This window comes from Eschscholzia californica, unplaced genomic scaffold, assembly GCF_041429995.1.
Source record: "Eschscholzia californica isolate CP2 unplaced genomic scaffold, dmEscCali1.0.p SCAF_4, whole genome shotgun sequence".
Classification (NCBI taxonomy): Eukaryota; Viridiplantae; Streptophyta; class Magnoliopsida; order Ranunculales; family Papaveraceae; genus Eschscholzia; species Eschscholzia californica.
Genome location: NW_028238461.1, coordinates 25,889,261 through 25,902,446, shown reverse-complemented (window position 1 = coordinate 25,902,446; position 13,186 = coordinate 25,889,261). Strand labels below are relative to the sequence as shown.

Here is a 13,186-nt window from a genome sequence, read left to right as displayed (position 1 = left end):
AAATTTGCATGAAAGGTAATATATATTGCTACTAAGCAACAAAGTACCTCTTAAACAAAAAAAAAGCAACAAAGTACCTTGTGTTCTACCCTCGGTTGATGGTTATCTCGCGGAACCCTCTACAGATTGTCTGCAACAGTAGCTTGACCAACTCCGGGTCCAACAAAAGCGAACCCTACGACTAATCTAGCAACAAGAACATAAGCGGTAGAAATAAGTGGAATCATGGTAAGCTCCCCACATCAAAATAAAGAAATGGTTAATGATATAACCAACCAATGAATTATGACTTATGATTCCATTAGTAAGAAATATCCAATTGGAAGACTGAGAACTTTGAATTGAAGCAAATGATATTATATTATTGAATTATCAGAACGACTTCTATATCTCGCTTTGGATCTAGTCAATTCCCTTCGACTGATTTTATGGTACCGCAAATCTGAAAACACACAACGTATAAAAACTTTCATCCCTTTTTCTCTTTCAAGAGAAATTGCGGAGTTTTCAGTTATAGGATGAAAAATGTGGGACATATTGTAACCATTAACTAGACTTGAATTCACGAAGAGTTCTTGGATTTCAAATTATGTTTCCTTAATGGCATAAAAATAAAGTTGATACACAACTAATCACTATAAATTCTTTTCAATAATGAATCCTTTTCAATTCAAGTTACATTAACAAGAATTATGTGTATATGTAAATTCCAGAACAAAAATTGTTACACAGATATATCTAATAAGGTTTCTTAACCACCATAATTTTGAATATTTTTTCTCGCACTTTTTTTAGAATTTTTGGGTTTATAGCCCAAAAAATGGGCCCTAATAAGACATTTAGTCCTCTCTAATCCTATAAAGGGTTTCAAAATCAAAAAAATAATACAAATGGATATCTAGTCCATTTGGTGTCATCTAGAGAGAAAACACAAATCCCTATAATACATATTAATTTATAATACCTATACTAACCTTCTTTATATATAAAATCTGATTTACATTTCAAAATCCAAAATATCTTTTTCCATTTTTATCTCCCACATTTCTCTCTCCAATCACGTTTCTAAACGAAGTAACCGTGATCTTCATTATCTTTAGTAACCGAAACTTGCTTATTTTCTCTCTCTCTAAACAAAGTAACTGTTTGATAATCATCCACTAATCTCAGAAATCTTGTTTCTTCTTCATTAGACCAACTGAAATCATCTTCTTCATCGTTTATCAGGTAAAACACATTACAAAAGTCATTTTTCATTCCATTGAAACAGATTCTGAATCAGATTTAATATTGCTTTTCAGGTAATGTTAAAGGTTTTAGTTTCTTCTTTTCTGTTTAATGTTTTTCATCTTCATCTTTAACTTTGTTCATGAATTTCATTATAATCAAATTTCTCTTTGTATCATCTAATCAAATCTTTATCATTATTTAGTATTTTCTCTCTCTAAAGTTATATTTGTCTTCTAACACATTATGAAATAACAAACAGTATGCATAATTTATTCCATTATACATGTCGTTTCTAGTAAGTTATATGTTTTGTTGACAAATGTATATGTTTTGTTTTTGTAGTTTTGCTGTTACTTATGGAATTTCCTACTGAAGTTGGTCATTTGTTTCTTGGTGGTGCAAAAACATTTGGATATGCTCTTCGACAATTAGTGTAAATGTTGTTTGTCCTGCTCAAGACTACATATGCTCTATGATAATATAGTGTAAACGATTTTTTTGTAACAGAATGTAAACGATGTGTAATGTAAAAGAAATTATGTGTAATTTATTGAACATGACACACGTACAGTTGATAAATTACGTTGTATACATGACAAATGTTGGTTTCCTCGTCATAAATAACAAATAATTTATGTATTTGTTTCATAATTTGTATTCTATGTGTATTTATGTATGAGTAAAAACAAAAACAAATGTTGTTGTAATGTTCCCAGAAAAATATACTATTTCCAAATCTGAAAATTAAGTGAGAGAAAGTGATATATACGTTTTGTATATTAACCCCCAAATCACGCTAAATTGATCTCAGAAAATATACTCTTTCCAAATATGAAAGTTTAGAGAAAGAAAATAAATTTAATTTACAAATCTCTTTAGAGGAGAGAGAAATTATGATTTGTTTCTATCTGTTTTTTGCTAATAAATTCCCCAAATCACTTCCAAATTTGATTTCCTTCTTTTCAGCATTTGATTAGTTTCTGGTAATGGCGTTTCGAAGATTTAGGTTAGGATTTTTGGAAATGTTTCGTTTTGGGAAAGTTTCGATTTTGTTTCCTATAATTTATCCCAAATTCACGGTTAATTAAGTTGTTGGAATTTTCGGTCAGGCCCCACAATTTAAAATCTCGTGAAAATGGTTTGGGACACGAATGGAATTGTTTTATAGATAGTATGGATTTTTAGACCCAAGAGCAAAAGGACTAAAAATCCATTTTTTGACAAGATTGGACCCTAAACCCTTTTTGAACATTATTTTGGTCTATATACCCACGGACCCCTTTTTTTATTCTAAAAACATACTTATGTATTACATGTTTTCTGACTAACTGAGATTAGGTTTCATATAAAAATGTTTTTATTTTCTCTTTATACCGTCTTGTTTTCTCAGAAAATCTGCATGAAATGTAATATATATTGCTAAAATTTTGAATATTTTTCTAGCATTTTTCTAATTCTAACAACATATTTATGTATTACATGTTTTTTGAGATTAGTATCCATACAAAATTGTTTTTGATTGTCTCTCTTTCTATAACCTCGTTTGTCAAATAATTTGCTTCCACAATTGTTTATAATAACGACACTTAGTTCTTCAGGAGTATTTGACCAGTCACTACTGCTGCGTAGAATCGGACAAAAGAAGTTTTTTTTGATGAGATAGGACAAAAGAGGTTTCTGTATTAATGGTTTCATTGCTCGAACTATATCGACAATCAACTTCACATTGTACCCATGTTGAAACTTCTCTGTATATGAGTCATTTTTTTCTTCGCCAACCAAACTAGTTTAACATTTAGGGATATTTTGTCAAAGGGGAAAAGTAATGTTCCAAGTGATGAGTTTGGAGCACAAATTTGAAATTTTTTGAGTTTGGACCATTGACGAACTTTGACTTAATTTTTCATCCAAAGATAACAAAAACTAACTATTAACTTAACTTTCCATCCAAAGTTAATGAAGACCAACGGATGTTAGTATCAATTTTTCAGTACCGTTAGTTTCTAGCATCGACGACTCACATTATTTTGCATCAAATGGTTAGAATTAATTCATAGTTTATGACCAAACCTTTTTCTTCTGTACAAGAAGTCCACTTTTAAACCAATGCAAACTCCATCAATTCATTAAGAAGTGACACCAAAGTTAGTAATCAAGGTCGATGCAACCCTGACTTGCTGAGAAAAATTGTTATTATCGATGATTGAACTAGATTAGTAATTCTTACATTTTTTTATATTTTGGATAACATAAAGATATTTAACTAATTTAAAGATTGTTACTTTTTTGGACGAGCTAAGTTACTTTGATTTAATTGTTTACGGTTGTAATTTTTTGACAAAACTAAATTCCTGGATGAGCGAATGTGAACAAGTGTTGGGAACATTTATATAAATATTTTAATATTTCTGAATGAAGGTTAAATCATGTTAATGAATTGATGAATGCTACATATGGATGAATCATGTAATTTTTTTAGTGTTTTGTACAACTTGTACTAAAACTAAGTAGTTTATAAAAGTTATTATGAAAAGAATGGAGTTTGAATTGGTTTAAAAGTGGACTTTTTCTACAGAAGAAAAAGTTTTGGCCGTAAAATATGAGTTAATTCCGACAATTCGAAGCAAAATAATGTGAGTCGTCGATGCTAGAAACTAACGGTAATAAAAAATTGACAGTAACATCCGTTAGTTAGTCTCCATTAACTTTGAATGGAAAGTTAAGTTAAAAGTTAGTTTTTGTTATCTTTGGATGGAAAATTAAGTCAAAGTTAGTCAATGTTCAAAACTAAAAAAAAATCAAATTTGTGCTCCGAACTCATCACTTGGAACATTACTTTGCCCCTTTTGCAAAATATCCCTAACATTTATTGGACGTTCTTCCTTTTCGGATACCCATCCTCCTGTCACAAACATTAAGAAAGATGCAAAACAAGACTATAGTTCCAGTAAAGATTATATAAATGCTACACACAAAAATGGTGTTATCTAGAAAATCATAATAGTGTTACCAGAACTTAAGAGGTTTATACAAAATCAGTAAATTGCTATCATGTAATGTAAAGTTACCGTCAGTTCATTATGTTAAGCGCAATCAACATATTGCATACACAGTTTTTTGACGTACGGGAGAAAAAATATTACACTTTCTGTCTCAGATGATTTTTTTTATCCACAAAGTCGATTATCTACTTGCCTTTTAACTTTTTAACGCCGCCTCTTGGTTAGTTTTCCTCATTTAGATTGGGGGTTCAATCACAACCCCTTTGTTTCTCTTTCTAGGACACTCGTTTTCCTACATACACGGTAAATATATAGTACAAACAAACCCATTAAAATGCTACAAAAACAAATGACTTTTTCCAAGAAACAAACAAAATCCTTTGAAAATTGAACAAATGCTTACAAAGACTTCTTTTTTACTTGAATCATTGATATAACAATTTCTCTAAGAATCAACATATCTTTCAAGAAAAATAAATAAATACCGAAATCGAAAATATTCTAGATCTAAAAACAAAAACGCTTCATAAACACCAAGACACCTATGAATATCGTTTAAGAACTCCTTGAGCACAGATCTCAGCTAACACAACTACCAACAGAAGATACAAATTTGTACCAAAAGATCCTTAACGGAATTTTTCGTACATTTTTTTATGCATCCACGTTTTTCTTTGACGCAATCTTCAAATCACATGTTTATGAAGGTTTTAGTTTAGTCTGTCAAAAGAAAGTTTTTGTGACAATCTCCCTAAAAATCTCTCTACTTTTCAATAGGGGGTTTCTCTATATTTATACCTATAATGTAAATCAGAATAAAATGGTAGTGTTAGTCAAAAAAAAGACTCACATTTATTCTAACTTTTTTTTTTTGGAAATAGGTGGACTCATCACTCGAAACCATTTGACATCACATTTTTTTTTTCTAGATTAAGCAAGACTTTCTAAATATAGTTAATTGTAAAACCGGGCATAAGAAACCGGCAACTACTCCCAAATTACTAGATTCTCTAAATCCACGTCCTGAAAACAAAAAGAAAGTTCAGCACACCATCACACTGGGAGAGATAGTTTTAGAGAGAGAGAGAGAGAGAGTGAGAGAGGATTAAGGAGAAGCCATGGCTACGGAAAACAGAGCAAATTCAATGAATAAGATGAAGTCAACCACTAACCTAAATGTTTCTTCTCCAAAGGTGAAACCATCCTCCTCTTCACTTCCAATTCCAATTAACAAGAAGAAGATTGAAAATTCATTGTCAACCAAAAAGATTGTTGATTTAAAGCAGAAATCTGTCACTACTATTACCAAATCTGAGGTACCCAATCTCTCAATTCTACTTTTTTGAACTTCTTGATTTCTTTAAATTTTGCCATCTGGGTAATCTACCTATATCCCTCTTCCATCTTTGTTCTGAAAAAATTAAGATCTGGGTTTCAATTTATTCTCTACTTTTTAGTAACTTTGGATCATTCATATGTTATTTCATCAAAATTTAGCTAGATATTTGTTTAAAATGGTTTAGTAATTGTGGGTATGTTTTTGTTTTGATCGAATTCAGGTAAAAGGGAAATCAACAACATTAAGCTCATCAAAAACTGTTACTAAAACTACTGGTGTTAGAGTGAAATCAGTGAAGAGGGTTTACACTTTACCTGGTCAAAAGAGTGATCCTCCTGAAGAGGTTTTTAGATCTATATTGGTTTATTTTTCTTTTTTTTTTTGGTCAATTCATTCTACTTATTCATTGAAATTAACAACTACTATTATGTTGATGGGTAAATCCCATTTTTGGATCTGATTGAGAAAATTAGCACTCAATTTCTTGTTGAACCGAAAACTAGTTTCCATCTAAATATCGATCTGGAGCACGATTTTGTTAAAGTAGATACAATATCTCACATTTTACTCACATGAAGTGACTGCAAGTGTTGGGCAAGAGTATCAAAGTGTCTGATACTGAGTATCGGACACAAAAAGAAGAACACATTGTGTAGATTGCGGTTTTTGAAATGGTTTTGGATCGTGACAGGAATGACCCTCCAGTTTCTAATATTTGTATATGTTAAATTCACGATTATGTGGTAATCAGATAGATAAATTGAGATTGTCGACACGATAATTTAACGTCGTTTAGTCGAAGATTCCCTGCACAATCTAGACCTACATCCATAGAGAAACCAATAATGGATTTATTACTACGTACTCACCACAATTGTGGGTTTGATTCTCGTTGAGCATAATTGAATGAGTAAAAACTCTACGATGCAACTCATATTTATAGAGTGAATTAGGGTTTCCTAGTATTCCTAGTTAATCTAGGAAACAAGATAGTATGTATCTAATAATAAAATTAGATGATTACAAGAAATATGTTAAATATATGAAACTCTCTTTTAGATCTTCAAATATCTATCAATATCAGACTTTTTTTGATCGTTGGATCTCGTATCTCGATCCGTCATGTGTTATATATGTATCTTAATAGTATTTGTGGTGTTTTCTTGACAGAGGGAACCTCTAAGGATATTTTACGAATCGTTGTCGAAACAGATACCATCAAGTGAAATGGCAGAGTTTTGGTGAGTTTGATTTTTCTTACACTTATGAACTTGTTGTTCTGAAACATGTTATATTTAGTTAAAGTACTGATATTCTTGTTTTACTTCATTATACAACTTTGGTGCTAAAAAGGTAAGAAGCTTGTGCGTCGTTTTTCTTATCGACGATGTGTGCAGTAATTTTAGTATATCTTAAATAACTAAAATAAGATCTTGAGTGTTATAGTAATTCAATTACGACAGTCGAAAACAGTAGTATTATAATGAGTTATCCAATGCATTCTCTATTCGAACACCAAAGTCATGACCTCCCGGATTATAAATCTAGTCCATTTTTACAGGATTATCATTACGACGTAGAATTGCTACTTTCAACTCATTAGACACTCGAAGTTACTATCTATAAATTGTAATTATTATCTCGTATAAGTTATTGAATACCGCTACGTGTGAGTTCGCCTGCGTGTTTTATAACTTGGATCCTATTCGGTGAATCTTTATATATTCAGCTTGCTTTTTGCCTTTACCTGTTCATGTTGGTTTTTGACTCACTTGTACTACGTTTTGGTGCTAAGATTGTTTCTATTTCATGCGAAAACAAGACCGAAAATACCAATTATATTTTATGATTTATATATAACCTGTTTAAGTAAAATACTTATGTCACTAGTTTCTCCTTTGTAGGATGATGGAACATGGATTGTTATCTCCTGAAAAGGCAAAAAAAGCATTTGCTAGGAAGCAAAAACGACAGCAACAAATAAGGATGGGTATTCCAATCAAGCCTCGTAAACCAGAAACCTCACAAAAGCCCCAACCTTCAAAGAATGTAGACATAAAACCCAAGAAACCGGAAAGAGTAGAAAGCTCACAAAAGCCCCAACCTTCAAAAAATGTTGAGATAAAACCCAGGAACCCCGAAAGATCTGAAAGCTCACAAAAACAGCCCTCAAAAACTGTAGATGTAAAACCAAGGAACCCAGAAAGCTCACAAAAACAGGCTCCGAAATCTGCAGATGTCAAACCAAGAAACCTAGAAAGATTAGAAAGCTCACAAAAACAGGCTTCGAAATCTGCAGATGTCAAACCAAGAAACCCAGAAAGATTAGAAAGCTCACAAAAACAGGCTTCGAAAACTATAGATGGAAAACCCAGGAACCTAGAAAGACCAGAAAGTTCGCTGAAGCAGAATGTCTCAAAAAGTGTAGACATAAGATCCAACAAAAGAGTCCTTGACGATGATGATGACAACGACTTCATTGTGAAGCTGAAGAAGGTAAAAGCATAAAAGACAAATTCATACCCCTTCTTCTTGTTGCATTGATGATGATTCTTCAGTCCAATTGCTGGAGTAGATGGATTGCGAAAGGCAAATAAAAACTTTAATTTGTTGATTATTAACTTAGATACTGATTTTTTTAAGTGCTAGAATAAAACTATATCTGTCTGAACCATTTGTTTGATGAAGATGCTTTCTGTATTTCGTTTTTTTCGCTAATAAACAGAGAATCTTGTATTTAGTTTAGTCGTCTAGAATTGTATGAGAATTGAGTTTGCGGAATGGTTTGGTAGATATACATGAGGTGGTTATACTCTCTCCCAACTTCGCAGCGCTTACATTTTTTGATGTTATAGATTAAACTTCGGTTCTTATGACCATTCTTTTTCGTGATGATCAAAGTTCCCATTCTGGCTTATCTGGAGATTCAAAGTTAGCAGCCAGATAAACTTTCCAGTGGCTAATTTGGAATACAAACTGAGGGTAGTGGACAAACTACACCACAGCCATACCAGTTTGTTGATGAGCCTTGAGTTCGTTGCTGAGCTATTATATTGAGCTAGAAATACTGTCGGAATGTTTAGAAGTACTAGTGTTTGCAGATCAAGATTCGGGCACAGAAGTATTAGCACGAATTTGATTTTTGCGGCCGCTATGTTAGCAGGCAGCAGGTCTCCTAGTAGTACTTCATTTTCCTCTTCGAAGACCTTCCGTGACTTTATCACGTCGTCCGATGTTGGGTTAGTGGAATCAACCTAGGGTTAAAACTCCCAAAGAGAAGTCTTCATCCCAAGTCTGAGTAAAACGGATGTGCTTCTTCTTTGCAGAGGTATTGCCCCATGGGACTGGTTTAGGTAGTAGTTGCTTTTTGTCTTGTGACTCGAGGTCTAAATTGACTTGACTCAAATTTCAGATGGTTTCTTTTATTCACCTCGCGACGCCTAATTTGCCTGTGTTCTATTTTCTCGCGGATTTTGGATCTATTTAAATCAGATGATTCAGATCCAGACAAGTCAGATTTAAACAATGTGAAATAACAAACATCACCAGAGAGCTCTCGCTGCTACTATTCCTTTAACGATTACTATATTGACATTAGATAGAACACGTTGACATTTGAAGACACGTACTGTTAAAAGGATTGTAACCGTTCCCGTCTTGTGAAAGAGTAATAAAGTTACAAACAATATGACAATCTTCATATATTAACCATGTATGTATACAAATAAAGCCACTAACTAGCCTATGATAATATTACACCCTTATATATATGCTTTCGGTAATCCACCACTTGATATCGTTTATCATCGGATTCTTATAATGTTAAACTATTATAATCCAATGGATTGGTTGATTAACGAAACGTCCTGATTTGATCTAAGATTTGGGGACCCAGCACCCATGTAATCCATATGGAAGACCATAGGGAAACTTTGCTCTAGCTATTTCTTTGAAGCTTGACCCATCCAACAACAGTGCATACCCTTCACCATTTTTGTCACTTATCATAGAAATCACAACACCTGCAGAAAAGGACCATTTAAAAATAATAAGTAAACTGAAAGTCAAAACCGAAAAACGGGAATAAATATGAAGTATATTTGATCCGTGTTGACTCACCGTCATCTTCCTCAGTAGCACCTGGCCTTCCTACGAAATAAGGCTCGGAAGGAATGGCGCCCTTGTCATACCAACTTTTTGCTGTTTTATTTATCAAATCAATCTACAACACAAGCCAAAACGTTTTTAGCACATAAAAGGGTCGCCTTCGACTAAGATATTTCACTGCTCACAACGAAAACCCTTTAGAAACTAGGGTTCTAGTTCTATAGTAGCAATGCCACTGGCACATCTAAGGGTCTCTTTAAGTGTGAACTAACTGCAGTTCTTGGTGAAAAAACTAATATTATGGGTCTATGACCAAAACATAAACATAATGCATCATCAATATTAGAGAAGAGCTTACTTTAGTGATGGTGTTGGGGAAATTGCATGGACGTTGAGCCCCACAAGCATAAGCATATCTATATTTCTTGCCCAAGTAGGCAGGGTTGATACTGCACATGTCCATCCCTCTCCCATGGTGGTTTGGGTCAAGTGCTGCCACTAGCTCCCCTTTTGCCCTTCCATCCAAAGGAATTGTGAACCTTCCAACTCTGTCAAATTTCACACTATTTAATATCAACTTTATCATCTCTGAGTGGTAGTTCAAAACTTCAAATGTTTGGCTATTAGTTTAGGTTTTACATATCATAGTTGGTTATTCTCCATATGAAAATGCTATATGGCGGTGGCCCGACAAAATAAAGCGACGAGGGTTGAGCGCTGACTTGCCGTCCTACCATTGGTCAAGTTATTTCCCCCCTACATGGCTTGACCTATGGCAGGACGACACTTTAACACTCGGCCTGTAGCGGTCTGCTTTTGTTGGACTATTTAGCACTCCTGTTCTCCATTATTATTAAAACATAAGAAATTGTTAAAGATTGATTAAATTCTTACTTAGCATCAGGTAAGACATCTTCACCAGCATATGACCGGAGATTCTCTAGCTTAAGTTTGTCTAAGATAGAAGTATTTGCATTATGTTCACAACAATCAGCTATGATTGATATCACCCTACCATCTTCATCTTTCTCTTCATACGCATTTATAAAATGAAATGTCACGAATAATGGAACTTCCACGCTCGCTACCTTTGTACACGAAAAACACACAAACGTTTAAACAAAGTCAATAAATTGTTAGTAGTTCTGTCTACCGTTAGAATAGGAAAAACAAACTCAAGAACTTTTAACCCAATTGTTACGAGTTCGACGATGAAGTAACTTACTATTATACCACTAGCTTTACACATAACATGCATATAAGCTTTGGATTCCGGGTGCCATCCAAACTTGTAAAGTGGTGTAGGCTCAGCCTTCAATAGATTTTGTGCACTATATCTCAAGGGCATTTCCGGGATAATAATATAATGGTCGGTCACAGGAAAAGAGTGGACCCACCCAGGTGATGGCCCACCTCTACACTCAACCCTACCAATCACTTTTCTCTCATTTGAACCCGGTTCCATTCTAACCACAACATAACCCGGTCGTACCAAATCAGGCAACAAAGTCAAGAACTCTGAATCGGTTACAATCGGGTGAGCCGAGTGAATCAACCCACCCCATGAATCGGTATACTCAAACTTCCCAACCGTGTCTAACGTATCCGGGTTAATCACAATTGATCCTTTTATCGTCTCTGTTAAGCAAATGACACGGCCGTCAGCTAATTTTACGACACCGGTGTTTGCATTATCAGTCAACGACGTGCCAGAAAATAGGCCGGCAAGTTCGCCTATATATGATAAGAAATTATCTTGTTTTGGAACTTCGGAAAATTCACGGTAACATAATTTTCCATTTGTTTTTGCAGCTTTATAAGCATCGGATTCGATTTGGCGGTGGCCAGCCGTTACTTGACCGTTATGAAAGTGAAGACGGACGAGTGTGGCGTAGCCGTCGAAGAGGTGCCTGAAATTGTAGTCCTCTATGTTCCATAGGCCAGGACCGTTTCTAAGATATGTTCCACTCTGCATGAAAATTTAATAAATCAAATCTTCTATATATATACTTAATAAAATAAAATTCTTTTAAAAACTGAATTAAAAATAAAAATTTGAACAATAATTCAATAATATTTTTTTTTGTTGAACTCAATAAAAATTATATAGATGATACATATTTAATTATGCAAACTAATTACTCTTTATGAATGATTAACAATGTTTAAGAATGATACAAAGATGGTGTATCCAAGGGTATTGATTTATTTGATTTTTTGTTTTTCTTTTGTTGCATATGTTTTAGATTTTTTGTTACGATGAGAATGATATTTTACGTAATGTTTTTTTTTGAATGGTCAGCGTGTCTCGAACTCTTGACTGAAAGACTATACCTATTACCACTCCAATCAAGGGTTGTTGGCGTGATGTTCTCTTCATAATGTACTAACATGAGAAATAGTCTTACTATGGTGGTAAAAATTTAGGTTAAGTCTACCACCTCTTGGTGTAGTCACGTAATGGTTGGATACTCATTCCGCGACCGGAAAGTCTCAGATTCAATCTCATGGAAGTGTATATCCGAAATTTATTTAACTTGAGTATAAATAAAGTAGAAGTAGATGGCAAAAGTATAGGTTTCACATAGGGTATTGTGATGGTAAAAAATTACTAACAATTAGAACAGACAGTCCCCTCGGGCCCTACTTTAATATGATATAAACGTATATTTGCTTTGTGTTTTCTACAAAAGTAATAATATGTTAGTTACAAATATATATATATTTTTTTTTTTTGAGATTTACACATAAATTTGTCAAAAATTAAGGAATAATTGAAAAAAGGATTATCAGATAAAATACCAGCCATAACGGAATTTCACCCTCAACCACGAGTTCTCCCTCCCACCTTTCTTGCCGGATGCTTGTCCATGCTGCTAACTTCCCATCATGACCATTTGGTTCAATAGCCGGAGGCGTGGTAGTAGTGATCGAAGGCTGTCTATTGGAAACACTAGCAGTTTTTAAGCCTCTAATGATACTCTTTTTGTGGAAAAGAACCACTTTTGACGAAAACCCGCCTTTAAATCGGACAAAATTTGTGAAAGTCGTCGAGAAAACGTTATTTCCGGTAGGGGTAAGAGTTGAGGAAGCCATGAAAGGTGATATTGGGGAGAGAATTATGGTGAAAAGAGTGAAACGTTTGCATAATTTAAGGGGAGGGGATGGTTACAAATTTATATTAAGTGGTTTCCAAAAAATATTATATTAAGGGCAACTCCAATGTGGGGCTCGGGCTCCCAATTTTGGGAGCCCCTGAATTTTGGGAGCCCCGGGGCTTTTCTCAATTCCAACGTCAGGCTCCCAACCGGGGCTCCCAAATCAATATATTATACGTGTGCGAAGTATGTGTGCGAAATTTTGATTTTAAATTTCGACTATGAATTATTAGATTTCGACTATGAATTAAAATGTGATATTATTCGAGAGAGATAATTTCAAAAAGATAAACACAAAAAAAATAAAAAAATAAAAATTAGAGAAAAATACTTAAAAAAGTAGTATTTAA

At 33.7% G+C, this 13,186-nt stretch overlaps 2 protein-coding genes across 2 annotated transcripts; one reads left to right on the top strand and one right to left on the bottom strand.

Annotated features, from left to right (window-relative positions):
• The first annotated feature begins 5,138 nt into the window (after window positions 1–5,138).
• LOC147543881 (uncharacterized) lies at window positions 5,139–8,352 on the top strand. The gene is made up of 4 exons (XM_086632138.1): window positions 5,139–5,548; window positions 5,792–5,914; window positions 6,742–6,812; window positions 7,476–8,352. Exons 1-4 carry the CDS (start codon window positions 5,351–5,353, stop codon window positions 8,077–8,079), a joined length of 996 nt encoding a protein of 331 aa, XP_086488264.1. The 5' UTR covers window positions 5,139–5,350; the 3' UTR covers window positions 8,080–8,352.
• An 848-nt stretch (window positions 8,353–9,200) lies between these two features.
• Window positions 9,201–12,820, bottom strand: CCD8 (carotenoid cleavage dioxygenase 8). The gene is made up of 6 exons (XM_086636688.1): window positions 12,481–12,820; window positions 10,904–11,647; window positions 10,573–10,766; window positions 10,037–10,226; window positions 9,691–9,793; window positions 9,201–9,593 (listed from the first exon to the last, which is right to left on the bottom strand). The coding sequence occupies exons 1-6, from the start codon at window positions 12,772–12,774 to the stop codon at window positions 9,448–9,450; spliced, it is 1,671 nt and encodes a 556-aa protein (XP_086492814.1). The 5' UTR covers window positions 12,775–12,820; the 3' UTR covers window positions 9,201–9,447.
• Between the last annotated feature and the right edge of the window lie 366 nt (window positions 12,821–13,186).